Raw genomic sequence first — 23,304 nt, forward strand, 5'->3', positions numbered from 1 at the left:
CTGCTCCAAAAGGATCAGTGAAACTTCCAGAGAAATCTGCTTTCCCAAAGACTGACTTCTCCCTGGGACCTGGGTCTCCGAGACCCATGACATTGGGTTGAATGGGCATCCTGGGAACCATTTTTTTTTATGGTATTTGTTAAGCACTTGCTCTATGCCAGGCACTCTACTAAACGCTGGGGTAGATACGAGCTAATCAGGTCGGACACAGTTCACTAAACCCTTGATAAAAACTTATCAAGGTGGACACAGTCCCTGTCCCACACGGGGCTCGCAGTCTTAATCCCCATTTGGCACTCAAGGTAACCAAGGCCCAGAGAAGGGAAGACTTGCGCAAGGTCACACAGCAGACAAGCGGTGGAGCCGGGATTAGAACCCAGGACCTTCTGACTCCCAGGCTTGTGTTCTATCCACTAGGCCACAGTCCTTCTCTAGGAACTCACCCAACCCCAGGTGGGACTGATGAAGCCACAAACTGGTCCTGCCCCAGTAAGGTAATAATAATAATGAATAATAATGACGGTATTTGTTAAGCGCTTATTATACAAGGTCATCAGGTTGTTTTACGCGAGGCTCACAATCTCAATCCCCATTTTACAGATAAGGGAACCGAGGTCTAGAGAAGAGAAGTGACTCGCCCGAGGTCGCACAACAGACAAATGTTGGAGCCGGGATGCTCAATGGGAACAACGAAAATCCTGACAGACTTCTGGCAGACACTCTGAATGCTAATAACTGTGGTATTTGTTAAGCACCCACTATGAGCCAAAAGCTGTACTAAGCGCTGCAGTAGATACAAGATAATCAGCCCAGATACAATCTCTGTCCCATATGAGACTCAGAGACTAAGTAGGAGGGGGAACAGATGTTGAATCTGATGTTGTTAAGTGCTTACTATGTGTCAAGCACTGTTCTATGTGCTGGGGGTAGATATGAGATAATCAGGCTGGACACAGTCTCTGTCCTGGTGGGGCAGGGGTCTGAATTAGTACCTTAAAGCCGACCGTCAGGAGTTTCGGCTTAATGCAGCAAGGAATGGGAAACCACTGGAGGGTTTTGAGAAGTGACGAGATGCGTGCAGGAGGTTCTTGAAAAATAATCCCGGCAAAAAACCATCAACATCATCATCATTATCATTGGTAGAGGGAAGTGTGGATTGGAGAGAGGAAAAACTGGAGGCGGGGAGGTCAGCAAGGAAGCTGGAAACTTGGAAGGAGAGGGAAGGGGCAGATTCCAGATGTCGTGTGAAAGAAGACTCAAGAAGATTTGGTGTGCCTGACTGAATGTTGAGGTTGAAAGAGCGAAAGGAGTCGAGGCTTAGTGGAAAGAGCCCGGGCTTGGGGGTCATAGGTCGTGGGTTTAATCCTGGCTCCGCCACTTATCAGCTGTGTGACTTTGGGCAAGTCACTTAATTGCTCTGGGCCTCAGTTCCCTCATCTGTAAAAGGGGGATAAGGACTGTAAGCCCCACGTGGGACAACCTGATTACCTTGTATCTACCCCAGTGCTTAGAACTGTGCTTGACACGTAGTAAGCACCTAACAAATAACATCACTATTATTATTGTTTTTATTAGAAGGGGGGAGACAGACAACAAAGCAAAACAAAACCAGTAGACAGGTATCATCTATGCACTTGAATCTGTGACTTTCAGGCATCTGATAGTCAATTTCCCCCTCAGCCCCACAGAATTTATGTACATAACTCTAAATTATATACCATACATTATTTGTTTATATTAATGCCTGTCTCCCCCTCTACATTGTGAGTTCCTTGTGGGCAGGGTGTCTACTAAATCTGTTGCATTGCACTCTCCTAACTGCTTAGTACAGTGCTCTGTGCACAAGAAGTGCTCAATAAATACTATTGATTGATTGATTGAGGGTGTGAGCAGAAGGCAAACAAAGAGAGAAATAATGTGGGCAAGGCACAGGTAACAGGTCACAGAGGGGCAAAAACTTTCATAGGCGTCACGAGTGTTTCTTCTTGGGTGGTTGGAGATGATCGTTCCATTTTCACTACTGAAATAAGGCATTCTAAATGATCTTTCTCCCTAATTGCAAGTTCCATTCCTGTAGAGAACCTGGAAAATATCCCCCTAAGGTTTATAGCAACTTTAACATATAGACCCACTAAGCTTCATGTTAAAAGAACGTGAACATAAATTAGAGCTGGAAAAATTTTTTTCCCACAAGTGACACTGTAAAAGTTTATAGTCAGCCCTAACCATCCAGATTAGTTTCCATAACTTTAGGGGTTCGTAGTAAAAAAAAATAATAATTAAAAAAACACACAAAAAATGGTTCGGATAATAAAACACTAAAGGAAAGGAATTCTACTTGTCCAAATACTGCTGCATTTCAGCGAACGTGTTGCTTAATATTTTGAGAGCGGCCCGAGGATAAATAATCTCTGCCACAGGGGCTATATGGGATACTCATGGTGCCATCTGTTGGCTAAATTATTAAGAGAATAGACGACTCCGGGAGGTGAGTGGACTGAGAGTTTTGGAGGTGAAATTTCAGGATCCTGTTTCCGATCCAACATAATTCTCCTCTCAGCCGAGTACCGTGGAGGACCAGTTTTCCTAAAAGTCTTGCCCGTCTTCTAATTCGGTGCCTTGGACCGGACTCCCCCAGCACTTACTTAACCGATCTATGACCCTGAATCCCCACCCCGTGATCACTGCTAGCTGCCTTGCTCGGGCTAATTCTTCCAGCAGGACTCGGGGAAAGTGTGACTCTCCCAGTTTTCTTCAGAGATGAAGATCCCAAGGGCAAGTCTTGTCAGGTCTTGGCCCTGGAGATGGGGAAAGGGGCTTGTAGGGAAGACAGGGAGGGTCCTTCTCTCATCCCTCATTCTCCACCCCGCATCTTCCTTTCCACTCTGGGATCAACCATCTGGTTCCGTTCCTTTCCTCTCTGGGATCAACCATCTGGCTTCGGGCTACCGATCAGATGGACAGAAAAAAATGCGGCAGTTGTGGTGATCAGGCCTGTAGCAGTAGCAACAGTTAATCAGTCAATCAATCAATCAATCAATCAATCAATCGTATTTATTGAGCGCTTACTGTGTGCAGAGCACTGTACTAAGCGCTTGGGAAGTACAAGTTGGCAACATATAGAGACGGTCCCTACCCAACAGTGGGCTCACAGTCTAGAAGGGGGAGACAGAGAACAAAACCAAACATAGTAACAAAATAAAATAAATAGAATAGATATGTACAATCGTATTCATTGAGCGCTGACTCCATTATAACTGTTCAGAATGCCTTAATAATAAGAAGAAGAAGAATTACTGCATTTGTTAAGCACTTTCTATGTGCCAAGCACTGTTCTAAGCACTGAGGAGGATGCAAGGAAATAGGGTTGGACACAGTCCTTGTCCCACATGGGGCTCATAGTCTTAATCCCCATTTTACAGATGAGGTAACTGAGGCCCAGAGAAGTTATGAGTCTTACCCAAGGTCACAGAGCAGACAAGTGGAGGAGTTGGGGATTAGAACCCACTGTTCCTTTACAGGGTGGTACATCTTCGCAGTCAGATGTAGGAGAGAATGTGGGGGTCCCAGAGATTTTCACTGACGTTTTCACTCAGTCTGTGCTAGAACAATGTTTCGTGTCCCCTTGAATTGCTATGCGCAAGTCAACTGTATTTCAGGATTGCAGAGAATATCTCCTAATCATCCTACTCTTCTCGCTCTACCCACATTCCCTTGGGGAGCTAAATCACTCATGTGGTTTCAGCTACCAACTTGATGGGGATGACACCCCAAATCTACCTCTCTGAGTCCCAACCTCTCAGCGAACCCTCAATCCCACATCTCTTTCTTGCTTCCAGGACATCTGAAAAATGGCATGGCCTAGTGGAAAGAGCATGGGCCTGGGAGTAAGAGAGCGTGGGTTCTAATTTTGGCTCCTCTATTGTGTGACTTTGGGCAAGTCACTTAGCTTCTCCGTGCCTCAGTTCCCTCATCTGCAAAATTCAACACTTGTTCTCCCTCCTGCTTAGACTGTGAGCCCCATGTGGGCCTGATTACCTTGCATCTAACCCAGCACTTAGTACAGTGCTTGCACCTTTTAAGCACTTAGTAAATACGATTATTATTTTTATTATCTCTAATTGGCTGTCCCTCCAGTGTCTTAAACTAACATATCTAAAAGTGAACCTTTCATCCTTCCTCCTAGAACTACTCTTCCTTCTCCCTACCCCACCCCGTTAGATCACGGGGAAGCAGTGTGGCTCAGTGGAAAGAGCACGGGCTTTGGAGTCAGAGGTCATGGGTTCTAATCCCAGCTCCGCCTCATGACTGCTGTATGACCTTGGGCAAGTCACTTAACTTCTCTGAGCCTCAGTTACCTCATCTGTAAAATGAGAGTGAAGACTGTGAGCCCCACATGGGACAACCTGATCACCTTGTACCCCCTCAAAGAGCTTAGAACAGTGCTTTGCACATAGTAAGCGCTTAACAAATGCCATCATTATTATTATTATTATTATTATTATTATTATCACACCACCATCTGCCCATCCCAGAAACACACAGCCTTGGTGTCATCATCGACTCTTCACTGTCCTTCGGCTCTCATGTCCACTGCTAATCCTGACCGTTCTTCCTATTCACTCATTCATTCAATCATATTTATTGAGCACATACCGTGTGCAGAGCACTGTCCTAAGTACTTGGAAAGTACAATTCGGCAACAGATAGAGACAATCCCTACCCAACAATGGGCTCACAGTCTAAAAGGGGGGAGACAGACAACAAAACAAAACAAGTAGACAGGCAGGGCAATACAAAACAGTGCGTTGCCCTACAAAACAGTGTGCTTCCCTTTCCTCCCAAACTGTCGCCACTGTGGTTCAATCCCTTGGCACATCCCGGCTGGACTATCGTATCCGCCCAAACTTCGGCCTCCCTGCCTCCAACTTCTTCCCGCTCGCTACCAGGAAGCCGGTGCCAATGAAAGGTGGCTTGGAAAGTGATGTTTTAATAGCAGGGATCCGAAGGAGAAAGGGTCCCGGAAGCCTATCACTCATTGCAGAAGTCATAGCCACCATCTTATTGTTTTTCCCTCAATTTCTTTGATTGTCTTCCCACTTCACTCTGCACTTAGTGGAAAGAACCCTGGCTTGGGAGTCAGAGGTTGTGGGTTCTAATCCTGGCTCCGCCACTTGTCAGGTGGGTGACTTTGGGCAAGTCACTTCATTTCTCCGTGCCTCAGTGACCTCATCTGGGAAATGGGGATTAAGACTGTGAGCCCCATGTGGGACAATCTGATTACCTTGTATCTACCCCAGCGCTTAGAACAGTGCTTGGCACATAGTAAGTGCTTAATAATAATAATAATAATAATAATAATAATAATAATAATAATAATGGCATTTATTAACAAATGCCATCATTATTATTATTATTTAAAGATGCTTCACAAACGGTTTCAGGACTTTCCTTGAACTCTCCCATCCTGCATATCGGCTCACTTTATTCGCTATTTCCCACCCACCTAATTCTGTTCATTCTTTCCAAGCAAACTCTGTCACTGGACCTCATCTCTGTCTCTCCCACCACTGTCTCTCCCGGCTCTGTCTCCTGGCTCAGGTTTTTCTCCCAACCTGGAATTCCTTCCCTCTTCCCCACCACTCCAACAGACAGCAGCTCTCTCCAGGTTCAAAACCTGACTAAAATCCCACCTCTTCCAACAAGCCTTCCTTGATTAACTCCCAACACCCTGAGTCACTCTGGGTCAACATTATTCATCCGTACCCTGTTTTAGCCGCACTCGTTAATCTGTATGAATAATCAATAGCCATCAACTATTTCTTCCGAATAGTCTCTTTGAAAATATTTCCATGACTGTCTCGCCCTTCAGAATTAGAACGATAATAATAGTAATGATAACGGTAATGCTAATAATAATAACAATAATAATGGTACTTGTTAGGCACTTACTCTGTGCCAAGCATTGTTCTAAGCACTAGGGTTGTTACAAGTTAATCAGGGTGGTTCAAGTCCCGGTTCTACCTGAGACTCACAGTCGGAGTAAAAGGGAGCAGGATTGAATCCCCATTTTACAGGTGAAGTTACTGAGGTCCAGAGAAGTGAAGCGACTTGGCCTAGGTCACACAGCAAGCGGTTGGCAGAGTGGGGATTAGAACCCAGGTCCTCTGACTCCCAGGATGATGCTCTTTCCACTAGGCCATGCTGCTTCAGAATGGAAGCTCCTTGTAGGCAGGGAACACACCTGGAATTTCAGTGGTACTCTGTCCTGAGCCCTTCGTGCCATGCACTGAGCCCAGCGAGTGCTCAATAAAGCTCACAACTACTATCACCATTGCCTCAACTCCCCACAATGAAACTCACCCCTGTTTGAAGAGTGTTTTCCATGTGTCAAGGGCCGAGGGAAGGGGTCATTCCATCGTGCACCTTCGTTGAGCTGATCTGAGCTTAGAACGCCCACCGGCACCACGATGGAATAACGTAAATGACTCTAAAATATCTGTATTAGCACGTGTTAAGAAAATGTTGAATTTTCATAGAATAAGAAATTCCCTAACCTAATCCATAGCTTAGGCCGGAATCCAAGATTGTAAGAGGAGGGTAGATTCCCTTTGAATGGAAATGTGCACCTCCCTGTAGAGCTCTTTGTAATTGCTGCTTCCAAATCAGGCTTTGGAAGGATTATTTGGTGGAAACTGGAGAGTAAAGGGAATTTCTCCGGCCCAGCCTTTCCGGTTTGGCATCCGTTTGGATCTCCGTCTAAAAAGGGAATAAACTGTGCATCGAGACAAAAAATTGCCCATCCTCTGTTACCGAATGTCAGGAAACAGACGGATATTTAATGGAAGCATTTCCTCCATGAGAGGAAAATGGGAATCGGTGGGGCGGGGGAGACCTCAAGTGTCGTCACGAGCACACACTTGGAACTTTTGAGGGGGATTGATTTCCAAAAAAATAGTCCCCTAAAATATTCAGTGTTCAGATAGTGACAGAGAAAGGAAGAGCAAAGCAAACAGGCCAATGCATAAAGAGGTGATCTTTCATCCATCCCGTGATGGTCTCAGAGCCTCAACCCTGGGGATTGGCATTCATTCATTCATTCACTCAATCATATTTATTGAGCGCTTACTCTGTGCAGAGCACTGTACTGAGCACTTGGGCATTCATTCAGTCGTATTTACTGAGTGCTTACTGTGTGCAGAACACTGTACTAAGCGCTTGAGCACTGTACTAAGCGCTTGATGTCTGTGGGAGCACCTGAAAACAATCTAGGAGCACAAGGGGAGAAAGAGAAGAGTTTGTCGAGGAAAGAGCAGTGCTAGAAAGAGACCGCTCTTCTAACTGGGAGAAGGGAAATCAAATTTGGGTAGAGTAGGAACTGGGTAACTCAAGTTCATTAATTCATTCATTTAATTGTATTTATTGAGTGCTTACAGTGTGCAGAGCACTGTACTAAGTGCCTGGGTAATACAAGTTGGCAACATATAAAGACGGTTCCTACCCAACAACGGGCTCACAGTCTAGAAGGGGGAGACAGACAACAAAACAAAATGTGGACAGGTGTCAAGTCATTAGAATAAATAGAAGTAAAGCTAGATGCACATCATTAACAAAATAAATAGAATAGTAAATATGTACAAGTAAAATAAATAGAGTAATACATTTGTACAAACATATATACAGGTGCAGTGGGGAGGGGAAGGAGGTAGGGTGGGGGGGATGGGGAGGAGGAGAGGAAAAAGGGGGGAGGAGGAGAGGAAAAAGGGGGAGGAGGAGAGGAAAAAGGGAAAAAGTTCTCTGCGTAATACAAACTAGCGGTATTAAGGTGATTGATCTCCTCAGAGTCCATCCAAACAAATGCCCTGTGGTGGGAGGAGGAATCTCCAGAAGTAAGGGGACTGCCTGCTCCTGGATAGGCCCCCCATGCTTCTCCTCTAGACCCTGGGCAAGCAGGGAGGCTAGAGCCGCTAGCCAGAACCCAGACAGGGCTTTCCCAAAAGGCCGGGCCCACCTTCCCTCAGGCTGCCAAACCTCTGCTCCTCGTCTAGTACAACCTCTCCACCGTGTGCTCTGAATGGGAAAGTAATGGGTCTGCTAATTCCATTGGACTGTACTCTCCCAAGAGCTTAGTCCAGTGCTCTGCACATAGCAAGCACTCAATAAATACCGTTGATTGATTGATTGATTGACAAGCCAGCAAAGATGAGAACAGCCTCAAAGTTGGGTGGTCCCCAAGTCACCCTCCTCTCCACCGGGTTTCTCTGAGATGGTAGCGGCAGCCAGGACCCCCCATCCCTGTCCCCCCCAAAAGAATCCAAGCCTGGGGGGCCAAGGCGGAGAGGGAGATGGCCCCGGGAACTCATCCTCCATCCCGGCCGTGCTCTTGGGCCACCGCCCTGCTCCGTCCCTGCCCGCTCTCCTGACGAGCTCCCATCATTCCCGTGCCAGCTAGGAAACCTTCCTCAGATTCCACAGACTGTGGAAGTACTTAGGCCTGATTAAGCCTAATGGTTTCCCATGGCTCCTCCTGCAGAAACGGTTAGTGTCCAGCTAAACTGCATCCTCGCTCCCTTTCTCGGACAGATGCCTGTTTTCTCATTTCACATCTCAATGCCGTTCTATTACGGGGAGGTGAGGGACATTGGCACGGGACATGATTCAATTCTCAATAGGAGCGGAACTGGATGATGAAGGGATGAGGGAAGCGGCCCGTCTTGACATCACTCCACTTGACCAAACTGAGGCCTCTAAGCCTCCCTCCTCAGGGTCAGGATCGGGACAATTTAGGAGAGATGAAAAGATGAGGAGGAGAAACAGACAGACACAAACCCAATAAGAAACTTTCGGCCTAAAGGAGAGTTATCGGTGCCTAATGAATGGTTTTGGCTCCACTGACTCTGTTATTTCCTTCCTAGGGGGTCAGTTTCCAGCTTCCCCAGATCCCACATTTTGAGATCAGGAGATCCAGGCCCCAGTGATCACCTTCACCTTGTTTCCTGACTGCAGCGCTTAGGTAAAGCAAATGCTTCACTAGTCTAAGTACTTTTGATTTGCCCATCTTTCTGGTTGACTCCTCAGGCTATGACCTTGGCCAGGGTCATTCCAATGGGCCCCAAGCATCCTGTGGTCCAGCAATCTACCAGCAGATAAACTGTGACCCTGGGTGGGGGTTATCATCATGGCTCTGGCTTAGAGAGGGCAAAGTGGGCATTTTTCCAGAACCAGTGCCCTTCCCGCCATCCTCTTTCAACCCCAGTTACCCCACCCATTCCCAGCACCCTCTCAGAACAATTCCGATCCATCTGTCTATCAATCAATCAGTGGTATCTATCAAACGCTCGCTGTGTGTAAAGCTTGGCGAGAACAATGGAGTGAGGAGACACATCTTTGAAAAAGCAATTGATCAATTAATCGGTGTACTTGCTGAGCACCCTTCTAGGTACAGAGCTTAGTACAAGCACCTGGAAGAGTGCAACCGAGTTAGAAAGCATGATCCCGGACCTCAGGGAGTTTCCCGTCTAACAAGAAAGGCAGGCACAAAATGGATTACAGAGAGGAGGAAGAAGAGTATGAAAAGCTGGCTGAGGGGATGATTACATGCTTACAGAATAGAGCTCATAAGATGAGATAATAATAATAATAGGAATGGCGTTTGTTAAGCACTTACTATGTGCAAAGCACTGTTCTAAGCGCTGTTCTAAGAGATGTCCAGAGGGCTCTCGGTGTTCATGAAGGCCCAGGTGCTGCCTCTGTGCCAGCCCCATACAAGCATGACTCTTGTCTCCAGGCAGTCCAGGGCCTCTGATTCAGGAAGGGAAGTTTTTCTGGGGCAGTGGAAGTGTCTCCTCAGTCCCCTTTCTCCCAGGATGTGGGCCCCTCCCGGGGAAAGATCTGGAAACCCAGAAATCGGGGAAGACTGTGTCCGGGCTCTTGAGCATCAAACTCTCTCAAGAATAGCAGATGGTCCTTCTCTCCAAGCGGCGTCTTGGCTCCCAGGTCAGGAGAGGTGGTGAAGGGCCCAGCCTGACCCCCTTCCCCCTGCCCCCACTCCATACAAAGACAATGTGGCCATCATGGTGGGCAACGAGAACGAAGGGCCAAGAGGATTTTTGCAGGGCCCCGGAATCCTCTCTGACAGGGCTAGATGCCCTGATCATCTGTAACATTTGAATGGATCTCCTGTAGTTGAAACGCAACCAACACAGGAATTCTAGAGAATTCTCCCTCCAAATTATATTAGGATCAAATACGATCATTCGAAACGCTCTCCAGATGTCGGGGTCGAACTGGATATAACTCTTTAAGCTCCAAATCACAGCAGAATCGACTCGAGCGGAGGGAACTTCTTATCAGAAACAGGGTCTGACCTTCATTTCTCTCTCTGAGGAACTAAGAGTGTCCCCCTCCCTTCCTCCCACCGTTGTGTTGTCCTGACGGATCCAAGAACCATTCCAGCTCAGACCGTTGGAGCGACTTCTCTCTCCATCGCCCAGAACTTCTCCTTCGGCCCCGGGAGTGCAGCCAATCATAACGTGAGCCATCGATTCCTGTACACATTCTCCAAGCGATGGGAACCACAGCTCTAAATTAATATTAAGGCTAGGAAGTCCACAGCCCTCTCCCTCCCCACCCCCAAGTGAAATACAGGGCAGTGTTATGCTTATCCGGGTCTTGAAGGGGCTCAGGGAGTTGAGATAAATCATTAATCCGGACACGCGAGCCAGCTTGTGCCCACGGGCTCCAAGTTTGGCAATAAAAATAGTATTTTTGGCATTTGTTTAGTGCTTACTATGTGGCAGGCACTGTATTCATTCATTCATTCATTCATTCAATTGCATTTATTGAGCGCTTACTGTGTGCAAAGCACTGTACTAAGAGCTTGGGAAGTACAAGTTGGCAAAACATGGAGACGGTCCCTACCCAACAACGGGCTCACAGTCTATAAGAGGGAGACAGACAACAAAACAAAACATGTGGACAGTTGTCAAGTCATCAGAATAAATGGAAGTAAAGCTAGATGCACATCATTAACAAAATAAATAGAATAGGTCATCCTGGCTCGGTCACTTATCTGCTATGTCACCTTGGGTGAGTCACTTCACTTCTCTGGTCCTCAGTACCCTCATCTGTAAAATGGGGATTCAGACTGTGAGCCCCACGTGGGACAACCTGATCCCTTTGTATCCCCTCAGCGCATAGAACAGTGCTTCACACATAGTAAGCGCTTAACAAATGCCATTATTAGTAGTAGTATTATTCTCTGGGCCTCAGTTCCCTCATCTGTAAAATGAGGATGAAGATTGCAAGCCACATGTGAGACAGGGACTGTGTCCAACCCGATTAGCTTGTATCTACCCCAGCACTTAGAACGGAGCTTGACATGTAATAAGAGCTTAACATATACTATTGTTATTATTATTATTATTATTATTATTATTATTATTATTGTTATTATTATTCCCTGTCCGTGTGTCGTGTTGCAAAACAAGCCCCTTGGGAGGGCTCGAAGAGGGCTAGCCCCCCTTCTATACTGGAAGCTCCTTTCGGGCAGGGACACGTTCCCTGCCAATTTCCTTGTACTGTCCTCGTCCAAGGCCTCAGTCCAGCGCTCTGCACAGAGGAAGAACTCAAAAAATATCACTGATCGATCAATTGATTGATTGCCAAAGCTGCCCGGCCAGCCGGCTGGATCTACCGTCTAGAAATCGAGGGACGAAATGGGGTTTCCGAAGAAAGTCTGGACGGCACCAAGGCGCGAGCTCTTGTGGAACGACCTGCGGAGGGTTTTAATGTGAACGTAGCTCCCACGGGAGGGTTGGTTAAGATATCCACTGAGATGATGGGACATCCTCTGCTCTGGCTTTGAACGGGAATGGTGGGATCCGGAATACGGGCCCAGGCATTTCAAAACTATCCAAGTCAAGTGAGAATCAACCGGTCGTATTTATTGAGAAGCAAAGCTGATCCCTGAAATGGAGAGGGGGATTCTAGGACCATGGGTGTTACCTGGGTTGGGGAGGAAGCGAATGGCTAACTGAGGCCCACGTCCTTCAAGACCTGCAGAAGGTCACTGACAGTTTTATTTTTCCGAGCCCAGGACCACGGTAACTCTCCCGTTCCGCTTCTCCCCTGATGCACGTCGTTTTCAGTGTGGCGAGCTTCCAGCCGGTCACTTGACGGCTGGGAAAGTCACGACGGGAAAGACCAAACGGGAAGGGGGAGGGAGGATCGGGGTCCCTGGAATGCAATTACACCATCTTTCACACCAGAAAAAGCAATCACCCTGCATATTTTTTCCTCTCTCAAATCTTGAGCGAAGGGAAACCTCATCTCAGGATGAGAGCAGAGACGTGTACTCCCCGGAGACTTTTAGCGTCTGTAGAAACACTTAAGTGGAAAACAGCTCATCTGTCTTATATTGAAGATTTGGCATGAAAATAAGAATTTGAAAAAAATTGCAAGTTGTGCCGACAGACCATATATAGATAGATTTTTTATTTTGGGGGGTAATTGTCTTTTAGCGCCTGACTGTAGTTACTGAAATGGTTAACGGGAAGTCTATTCTGTGTAATCTCTATTGAACTCGGGTGATATAGTGGTGGGAGGGTCCCTCTGTACACCAGACTGTAAGCTCCTTGTGGGTAGGAAACATGTCTTCCAAATTCTGTTGTGTGGTACTCTCTGTAGCGCTTAGTACAGTGTTCTGCACACAATAAGTGCTCAACAAATGCCACTGGTTGACTGATTCGTGAGGATTTATCCCAAACAGGAGGCTGAGAATGTGAGGGAAAGGGGCCTTTCCTTCCCCCCATCCCTTCCCCAAGAATATGGACTTCTTGGACAGTTAGTTGTGGTACTTACTAAGCGCTTAGTACTGGGATAGAGGAGTGCTCAGTCTCCATCCCACATATGACTCAATCTAAGAGATGGGAAACTGAGGTACAGAGAAGTTAAGTGATGTTAGAATGCGAGGGTCTTTTCCTGGATGTTTGTACTTAACAAATCCGCATTGACGCACTGGGAAAGATGGGTTGAATGTTGTATTCAGTTAGAGAAGCAGGGTAGCCACGCAGATAGAACAGGCCCCTGGGGGTCAGAAGGTCCTGGGTTCTAATCCCACCTCTTCCACTTGTCTGCTGTGTGACTTCGGGCAAATCACTTAGCTTCTCTGGGTCTCAGTTACCTGATTTGTAAAATGGGGGTTTAGACTGTGAGCCCCACGTGGGACCTGGAGTGGGTCTAACCTGATTACCTTGTATCTACCCCACGGCTTAGAATGGTGCTTGGCAACATAGTAACAAATACCATTTAAAAAATGTTAGTTTATGATGGGCCCACACAGACATGTAAAAATAAATAAAATCCTGAATCGCAGGTCTGAGTCATAGTGTTGGTATCTGTTACGTGCTTACTATGGTCCAAACACTGTGCTAAGTAGTGGGTATCTCCGATCACGAACAATACCTGTCCCACAGGGGACTCAGAGTGTGAGGAGGAGGTCGAGCGGGGATTTAATCCCCACTTTACAGGTGAGGAAACTGAGGCACAGGGAAGTTAAGTGGCTTGGCCAAGCTCACATATCAGTCAAGAGGTGGAGCCAGTTTTAGAACCCCGGTTTTCCAACTCCCAGGCCCCTGCTCTTCCCACTGGGCCGGGCTACTTCTCAATCAATCAATCAGTCAGTGGTATTTGTTGAGCATTTTCTGTGTGCAGAACACTGTACTAAGTGCTTGGGAAAGTATAATACAACACAGTTGATAGATGTGATCCTGCCCTCAGGGTGCTTACAGTCTCCAAGGGGAGACTGACATTAGAAGCAGCGTGGCTTAGTGGAAAGAGCACGGGCTCCCGGCTCCGCCACTTCATTCATTCATTCAATCGTATTTATTGAGCGCTTACTGTGTGCAGAGCACTGTACTAAGTGCTTGGGAAGTACAAGTTGGCAACATATAGAGACGGTGCCTACCCAACAAGGGGCTCACAGTCTAGAAGGGCAAGACAGACAGCAAAACAAAATATATTAACAAAATAAAATAAATAGCATATCAGCTGTGTGACTGGGCAAGTCACTTCACTTCTCTGGGCCTCAGTTCCCTCATCTGTACAATGGGGATGAAGACTGTGAGCCCCACGAGGGACAACCTGATCACCTTGTAACCTCCTCAGCGCTTAGGACAGTGCTTTGCACTTAGTAAGCGCTTAATAAATGTCATTATTATTATTATGTTGCCAGGGTTCAAATCCTGGCTCCACCAATTGTCAACTGTGTGACTTTGGGCAAGTCACTTCACTTCTCTGGGCCTCAGTTACCTCATGTGTAAAATGGGGATTAAGACTGTGAGCCCCCCCGTGGGACAACCTGATCACTTTGTAACATCCCCAGCGCTTAGAACAGTGCTTTGCATATAGTAAGCGCTTAATAAATGCCGTCATTGTTATTATGATGGATGGATGGATGGATGGATGGATGGATGAGCCCGCTGTTGGGTAGGGACTATCTCTATATGGGGCCAACTTGTACTTCCCAAGCGCTTAGTCCAGTGCTCTTCACACACGCTAGCTCTCTTCCTCCCTTCAAGGCCCTACTGAGAGCTCACCTCCTCCAGGAGGCCTTCCCAGACTGAGCCCCTTCCTTCCTCTCCCCCTCGTCCCCCTCTCCATCCCCTCATCTTACCTCCTTCCCTTCCCCACAACACCTGTATAGATGTATATATGTTTGTAAATATTTATTACTCTATTTATTTATTTATTTATTTTACTTGTACATATCTATTCCATTTATTTTATTTTGTTAGTATGTTTGGTTTTGTTCTCTGTCTCCCCCTTTTAGACTGTGAGCCCACTGTTGGGTAGGGACGTCTCCAGATGTTGCCAACTTGGACTTCCCAAGCGCTTAGTCCAGTGCTCTGCACGCAGTAAGCGCTCAATAAATACGACTGATTGATTGATTGATTTTAGACTGTGAGCCCACTGTTGGGTAGGGACCGTCTCTATATGTTGCCAACTTGGACTTCCCAAGCGCTTAGTCTAGTGCTCTGCACGCAGTAAGCGCTCAATAAATACGATTGATTGATTGATTGATTGATTTTAGACTGTGAGCCCACTGTTGGGTAGGGACCATCTCTAGATGTTGCCAACTTGGACTTCCCAAGCACTTAGTCCAGTGCTCTGCACACAGTAAGCGCTCAATAAATACGATTGATTGAGTAAGCGCTTAATAAATACGATTGAATGAACGAACGAATGAATGAATGAATGAATGAATGACTTTTCTTCAGGCTGGAGGCCGCAGGCTCCGGGCGCATGCGCGGCGCCGCCGGTTGCCGGGCAACGGCCTCGGGCTCGGAGGCCCATCCTCCCGGCGAGGCGGGTTGGACTTCCGCTCCCAGCATGCTTCGCGCCCTTGGCTTTAGGACCTAAGCCTTGACATAAGCGCTCAGCGTGAGGCCTTGGAGGGGTCGCATCGGCTCCACGAGGCTCAGGTGAGTTCGGGGTTGGTGGGGTCCGGATGGGGGGACCCAGTATGTTGCCAACTTGTACTTCCCAAGCGTTTAGTCCAGTGCTCTGCACACAGTAAAGCGCTCAATAAATACGATTGATTGATTGATTGATTTTAGACTGTGAGCCCACTGTTGGGTAGGGACTGTCTCTATATGTTGCCAACTTGGACTTCCCAAGCGCTTAGTACAGTGCTCTGCACACAGCAAGCGCTCAATAAATACGATTGATTGATAATAATAATAATAATGGCAGTTATTAAGCGCTTACTATGCGCAAAGCACTGTTCTAAGCGCTGGGGAGGTTACAAGGTGATCAGGTTGTCCCACGTGGGGCTCACAGTCTTAATCCTCATTTTCCAGATGAGGTAACTGAGGCCCAGCGAAGTGAAGTGACTTGCCCAAAGTCACACAGCTGACAATCGGTGGAGCCGGGATTCGAACCCATGACCTCTGACTCCAAAGCCCAGGCGCTTTCCAGTGAGCTACGCTATTGAGTAAGCGCTCCATAAATACGATTGAATGAACGAACGAATGAATGAATGATTGACTTTTCAGGCTGGAGGCCGCAGGCTCCGGGCGCATGCGCGGCGCCGCCGGTTGCCGGGCAACCGCCTCGGGTTGGGAGGCCCATCCTCCCGGCGAGGAGGGTTGGACTTCCGCTCCCAGCATGCTCCGCGCCCTTGGCCTTAGGCCCTAATCCTTGACATAAGCGCTCAGCGTGAGGCCTTGGAGGGTCGCATCGGCTCCACGAGGCTCAGGTGAGTTCGGGGTCGGCGGGGTCCGGATGGGGGGACCCCCCCCGGGGACCCAGGACCCCCAATTTCCAGAGGGAGCCATTCAGGCCCAGGCCCACCCCCAGCCCTGCCATCCTGGTTCCCCAGGACCGCCTCCATAATGGTTTTATCGTCCCCTGTCCACGTGTATTGTTTTGTTGTCCGTCTCTATATGTTGCCAACTTGTACTTCCCAAGCGCTTAGTACAGTGCTCTGCACACAGCAAAGCGCTCAATAAATACGATTGATTGATTTGAGACTGTGAGCCCACTGTTGGGTAGGGACTGTCTCTATGTGCTGCCAATTTGTACTTCCCAAGCGCTTAGTACAGTGCTCTGCACATAGTAAGCGCTCAATAAATACGATTGATGATGATGATATGTTGCCAACTTGTACTTCCCAAGCGCTTAGTACAGTGCTCCGCACACAGTAAAGCGCTCAATAAATACGATTGATTGATTGATTTTAGACTGTGAGCCCACAGTTGGGTAGGGACTGCCTCTATATGTTGCCAACTTGGACTTCCCAAGCACTTAGTACAGTGCCCTGCACACAGTAAGCACTCAATAAATACGACTGAATGAATGAACAGTGCTTTGCGCATACTAAGCGCTTAATAAATGTTAATACGTTTTGTTTTGTTCTCTGTCTCCCCCTTCTAGATTGTGAGTCCGCTGTTGGGTAGGGACCGTCTCTATATAAATACGATTGATTGATTGATTAGAAGAGGGGAGACAATCCCCATCCCCCCCCGCCTTACCTCCTTCCCCTCCCCACAGCACCTGTATATATGTGTATATGTTTGTACGTATTTATTGCTCTATTTACTTATTTTATTTGTACATGTTTATTCTGTTTTATTTTGTTACTATGTTTCGTTTTGTTCTCTGTCTCCCCCTTCTAGACTGTGAGCCCACCGTTGGGTAGGGACTGTCCCTATATGTTGCCAACTTGTACTTCCCAAGCGCTTAGTACAGTGCTCTGCACACAGTAAGCGCTCAATAAATACGATTGAATGAATGAATGAATGAATAAAACAAAACAAGTAGACAGGCATCAGTAGCATCACTATAAATAAATAGACTTATAGACATATACACGTCGTGAAAAAAATTAATTGGCCAAGGCACTTCACTTCTCTGGGCCTCAGGTAGGGTGCTCAGCTGGGTCTGGTTCTCAGTGCTTAGTTCAGTGCTTGGCCCAGGGTTAGAACTTAAAATTCCACAATCATCAGAAGTAGCGTGACTCAGTGGAAAGAGCCCGGGCTTTGGAGTCGGAGGTCACGGGTTCAAATCCCGGCTCCGCCAACTGTCAGCTCTGTGACTTTGGGCAAGTCGCTTCACTTCTCTGGGCCTCCGTTCCCTCATCTGTAAAATGGGGATTAAGACTGTGAGCCCCATGTGGGAGAGCTCACCTCCTCCAGGAGGCCTTCCCAGACTGAGCCCTCTCCTCAGTCTCCTCTCCCCCTCCTCCCCAAGCCTTACCTCCTTCCCCTCCCCACAGCACCCGTATATATTTGTACATATTTATTACTCCATTTATTTTACTTGTACATGTTTTTTATGTATTTATTTTATTTTGTTAATATGTTTTGTTCTGTCATCTGTCTCTCCCTTCTAGACTGTGAGCCCGCTGTTGGGTAGGGACTGTGTCTATATGTTGCCAACTTGTACTTCCCAAGCGCTTAGTACAGTGCTGTGCACACAGTAAGCGCTCAATAAATATGATTGAATGAATGAATAATTATGACATTTCATGCTTTCAATCGTATTGATTGAGCGCTTACTGTGCGCAGAGCACTGGACTAGAGAAGCAGCGTGGCGCAGTGGAAAGAGCCCGGGCTTTGGAGTCAGAGGTCATGGGTTCAAATCCCGGCTCCACCAGTTGTCAGCTGTGTGACTTTGAGCAAGTCACTTCACTTCTCTGGGTCTCAGTTACCTCATCTGGAAAATGGGGATTAAAACTGTGAGCCCCCGTGGGACAGCCTAATCAACTTGTAACCTCCCCAGCACCTAGAAGAGTGCTTTGCAAGCGCTTAACAAATACCATTATTATTATTCAGCGCTTAAAACAGAGCTTTGCACATAGTAAGCGCTTAATAAATTCCATTATAAAAATAAAAGTCCAAGTTGGCAACATATAGAGACGGTCCCTACCCAACAGCGGGCTCACAGTCTAGAAGGGGAAGACAGAGAACAAAACAAAACGTATTAACATTTATTAAGCGCTTAGTTTGTGCAAAGCACTGTTCATTCATTCATTCAGTTGTATTTATTGAGCGCTTACTGTGTGCAGAGCACTGTACTAAGCGCTTGGGAAGTAGAAATTGGCAACATATAGAGATGGTCCCTACCCAACAGTGGGCTCACTGTTCTAAGCGCTGGGGAGGTTACAAGGTGAAGTTGTCCCACGGGGGGCTCACAGTCTTAATCCCCATTTTGCAGATGAGGTAACTGAGGCCCAGAGAAGTGAAGTGACTTCCCCAAAGTCACACAGCTGACAAGTGGCGGAGCCAGGATTTGAACCCATGACCTCTGACTCCAAAGCCTGGGCTCTTTCCACTGAGCCACGCTGCCTTCTAGGCTGTGAGCCCGTTGTTGATCTCTGTCTGTTGCCGACTTGTACTTCCCAAGCGCTTAGTACAGTTCTCAGCACACAGTAAGCGCTCAATAAATACGATTAATGAATGATTGAATAATAATAATAATGGTATTTAAGCGCTTGTTATGAGCCAAGCACTGTTCTAAGCGCTGGAGGGGGATGCAAGGTAATAATAATAATGATGGCATGTTAAGCGCTTACTATGTGCGAAGCACTGTTCTAAAAGCGTTGGGGAGGATACAAGGTTGTCTCACGTGGGGCTCACGGTCTTACTCCCCATTTTACAGATGACGTAACTGAGACGCAGAGAAGTGAAGTGACTTGCCCAAAGTCACCCAGCTGACAAGTGGCGGAGGCGGGATTAGAACCCACAACCTCCGACTCCTAAATCCGGGCTCCTGCCACAGAGCCATGCTGCTTCTCTAGCACAGACTCCACAGCTTGGGCCTCCCATGTGGGCGGGATGAATGGTTCGCCTTCAGCTCCCTGGCGAGCTTTAATAATAATAAAATAATTATGGCGTTTGTTAAGCCATAACAAACTGTGAGCCCATTGTTGGGTTGTGACAGTCTCTATCTGTTGCCGATTTGTACTTTCCAAGCGCTTAGTACAGTGCTGTGCCCACAGTAAGCACTCAATAAATGCGAATGAATGAATGACTAGCGGAGGTTAGTGGATAGAACCCACGCCTGGGAGTCAGAAAGACCTGGGTTCAAATCCTGGCTCCACCGCTTGTCAGCTGTGTGACTGGGCAAGTCACTTAACTTCTCTGGGCCTCAGTTTCCTCATCTGTAAAATGGGGATTAAGATTGTGAGCCCTACATGGGACAACCTGATCACCTTGTATCCTCCCCAGCGCTTAGAACAGTGTTTTGCACATAGTAAGCGCTTAACAAATACCAAAATCATTAAAATTATTATTATGTCTGCTGTGGGACCTTGAGCACGTCACTTCACTTCTCTAGGTCAGTTCCCTCATTTGTAAAATGGTAAAACTGTGAGCCCCACATGGGACAGGGACTGTGTCCAACCTGATTAACTTGTAACTACCCCAGCGTTTAGAACAGTGCTTGAAGACACATAGTAAGCACTTAAAAAGTACTATCATTATTATTAACAAGTGCTTAGTACAGTGCTGTGCACACAGTAAGCACTCAATAAATACAATTGAATGAATGAATGTGCGTTGGGATGGTTACAAGCAAATCGGGTCGGACACAGTCCTTGTCCCACATAAGGCTCACAGTCTCCATCCCCATTTTACAGATGATTGTAATAGTGATAATAATAATGGTATTGGTTAAGCGCTTACTATGTGCTAACACTGTTCTAAGTTCCAGGGTAGTTACAAGGTGATCAGGTTGTCCCACGTGGGCCTCACAGCTTTAATCCCCATTTTACAGATGAGGTAACAGAGGCACAGCGAAATTAAGTGGTCGCCAGACCCCATTCCTCTTTTAGTCTTCGATCGGGAGCCGCTTGAGGACCAGGGACCTTATTAATAATAATAATAATGGTATTTGTTAAGCCCTTACTGTGTGCCAAGCACTGTTCTAAGCGCTGGAGTAGATACAAGGTAATCAGGTTGTCCCGTGTGGGGCTCACAATCTTAATCCCCATTTTACAGGTGAGGGAACTGAGGCACAGAGAAGTTGTGACTTGCCCAAGGTCACACAGCTGGTAAGTGGTAGAGCTGGGATTAGAACCCGCGATCTCTGACTCTCAAGCCCGGGCTCTTTCCACTAAGCCAAGCTAATTGCTTCTCTTGTTAATGAATCACTTGCATTTATTGAGCGCTTACCATGTGCAGAGCACTGTACTAAGCGCTTGGGAGAGTGCAGTGTAGCAGGTATTTTAACAATATAATTTGATAACCTTATCTAATTCCCAATCCCTCTCATCTCTCCCGGTGCTTAGTACAGTGCTGGGCGCCCAGTAAGCGTTTCCAGAACACTTTTATCAGCGCTTCCACTCCACAATATTTGTTTAGAGTGGTAACTTTACGTCTGTCACTGCTCAGGGGAAAATGGCGAAAAGCTTAAGGAGCAAGTGGAAAAGGAAGATGCGGGCAGAAAAAAGGAAAAAGAATGCCCCAAAGGAACTCATTCGCCTAAAGAATATTCTGAAAACGGATGGTGACGTTTTAATGAAAGAGGTGGATGAGATAGCAACCGTGGTGAAGCCCACACAGGTCAAAGAAAAAGGAGACGGTGTAATGGAAGAGCCAGAGGGTAAGTTCATGTCCTTGGGAGGGGGAGGATATGGCTATAAATTGTTTGAGGCCGGGGTGAGTTTCAAAGCACTTAAGGGGTACACGGTTGGTGGGGAAAGAGGGACACCTTCAAATCCTTTCCATCCCAACCCCTCGGCGTGAGTGATGTTTCCGGAGCGAGGAGATGGGTTTCCAGTCAGAAGCCCCCGCAGATTCGTAAAGCCCCCTTTGGCGGTCATTCTTACCTGTTTGCTTACGTGAACCTCCTGCGATTTTCCTGTCTAACTAGTGTCAGACAGCGGGACCTCATTACAGCACAGATCCTTCTGTGGGCTTAAAAAAAAAAAAAAGCCCAGCAAACTCCCACCTGGTGCTGGGGCTGCCTGGAATGAGTTTACTTTTGACTATTCGGTATCAATTCCTCAGGTCCGACTGAGGGGAGAATAAGGCCCCGTGCAGTTCTCCAGCTTACTGCGGCTGCTCAGAGCTAGATCTGTGCATCGTGGGGCTGTGACAGAAGGAGAAAGCATCCTATTATCAATCAATCAATCGTATTTATTGAGCGCTTACTATGTGCAGAGCACTGTACTAAGCGCTTGGGAAGCACAAGTTGGCAACATATAGAGACAGTCCCTACCCAACAGTGGGCTCACAGTCTAAAAGGGGGAGACAGAGAACAAAACCAAACATACTAACAAAGTAAAATAAATAGAATAGATATGTACAAATAAAATAAATAAATAAATAGAGTAATAAATATGTACAAACATATATACATATATACAGGTATTATCCCCTCCCGGAGTTTCCCGTTTATTGCCACCACCCCCAGGACTGAGGTTGCACATCTTCAGCCCCAAGTGACAGCAGTGTCTCTCCCCTGCAGGAGACGAAACTTCCCCCTCCGCTTCCCGGAGTTGTTTTTTGGAGTTGGGAGAACCGCACCGTAACCATTTTTCCCGTTTTAGGAACCTCAAGCCCAGTGTTTCAGCGAGCGCCACTATGGTAGCTCAAATTCTCATCCCCTGGGCAGAGTACATCTGGTTTCATGATTTTCCTGAAGCTCTACTAATGCTTTCTTAATGGTTAATTCCTCCTGGCAGGTGTCTGCAAGATGGAAACGGATAATAAAAGAAATAAAAAGAGTCTCCTGGACCAGCATGGACAGTACCCGATTTGGATGAATCCCAGGCAGAGGAAGAGGCTGAAGGCAAAACGGGAAAAGGGGAAAGGCAAAAAAAAGGCACCAAAGGGTTTGGCATGGTAGAACCTCTAGAAGAAGAGAAATCTCCTAGGGGTAGTATGTCAGTCTAAAAAAGGGAATGTCGATTGATTGGAGCAGAGGTGATTTCTAAATTTTGACTCGGCCCGTAACTTGAACGTGAACTCAACGTATTGGACTTGAGGGTTCTGAGCTCCAGGTGTACTGTCTTGTGCAAAAACCTGATTTGGATTATGATAACACGCGCGTCTCGACAAACGCCTTTTTAATTATATAGGGATTTCATGCTTTGCCAGTTTGGTAGCTCCATGCCAATTTCTTTGCTGTTTTAACTTTTAAAATAACCTTCATTTCAAAGGAGAGATGTCCAATTTCAAAGAGGTGACGTGCCACATTATGAGAGTTTTTCAGACAGTGATGTTAAATGCTGTTTTGCCCGTCCTGTTTACTACTAAAATCTCACTTGAACTACCCTGCACAACCCAGAAGTCTGTATGGCTCTTTGTTATGTCTGGCTAAAAGTCCTTTTCTATTTTTGGAGGAAAGGGGATGGAGATGACGACAGTGAAGACCAGGAGGGTTTCTTAGATTAAGTTGCCTGATGGTTATTAAAATGTATAAAAATGGTAAGCTCACCTGGATTCAGTCAAGGGTCCTGCTTTAGACGAGGCCAGCAAGTGAGCTACACTGTTCCAGAATCTCCTCATAAAAGGTATTTGTGGATTTTCTGTGGGCAAAGGGGTGTCCAAATGCACTAATAATAATGGTATTTGTTAAGTGCTTACTCAGTACAGGCACTGTAGAGCAAACACTGGGGTAGATCCAAGCAAATCCATTTGGACCGCAGTCCCTGTCCCACATGGCGCTCACCATCTCAGTGCCCACTTTACAGATGAGGTAACTGAGTCGCAGAGAAGTAAAATAACTTGCCCACGGTCACACAGCCGGCAAGTGCCAGAACTGGAATTGGAACCCGTAACTTTCCGACTCCCAGGC

At 46.9% G+C, this 23,304-nt stretch overlaps 1 protein-coding gene across 3 annotated transcripts; it reads left to right on the forward strand.

Moving 5' to 3' along the window:
* The first annotated feature begins 15,351 nt into the window (after positions 1–15,351).
* On the forward strand, positions 15,352–22,943 carry LLPH (LLP homolog, long-term synaptic facilitation factor). 3 transcript variants are annotated; one of them, XM_038756409.1, is made up of 3 exons: positions 15,352–15,482; positions 20,895–21,105; positions 22,190–22,943. In XM_038756409.1, exons 2-3 carry the CDS (start codon positions 20,901–20,903, stop codon positions 22,351–22,353), a joined length of 369 nt encoding a protein of 122 aa, XP_038612337.1. In that variant the 5' UTR covers positions 15,352–15,482; positions 20,895–20,900; the 3' UTR covers positions 22,354–22,943. The 3 variants fall into 3 exon arrangements, with proteins under 3 accessions (XP_038612337.1, XP_038612338.1, XP_038612336.1); XM_038756410.1 differs by lacking the exon at positions 15,352–15,482 and adding an exon at positions 15,974–15,994; XM_038756408.1 differs by lacking the exon at positions 15,352–15,482 and adding an exon at positions 16,120–16,258.
* Positions 22,944–23,304: the final 361 nt, after the last annotated feature.

The sequence above is a fragment of the Tachyglossus aculeatus genome, chromosome 14 (assembly GCF_015852505.1).
Source record: "Tachyglossus aculeatus isolate mTacAcu1 chromosome 14, mTacAcu1.pri, whole genome shotgun sequence".
In the NCBI taxonomy this organism is placed as follows: Eukaryota; Metazoa; Chordata; class Mammalia; order Monotremata; family Tachyglossidae; genus Tachyglossus; species Tachyglossus aculeatus.

Excerpts from the sequence above, each read along its gene's own strand:
- LLPH (XM_038756409.1), top strand. The coding sequence starts at position 20,901 with ATGGCGAAAAGCTTAAGGAGCAAGTGGAAAAGGAAGATGCGGGCAGAA. Across the intron at positions 21,106-22,189 it reads TGTAATGGAAGAGCCAGAGG|GTGTCTGCAAGATGGAAACG; the intron begins GTAAGTTCATGT and ends TCCTCCTGGCAG.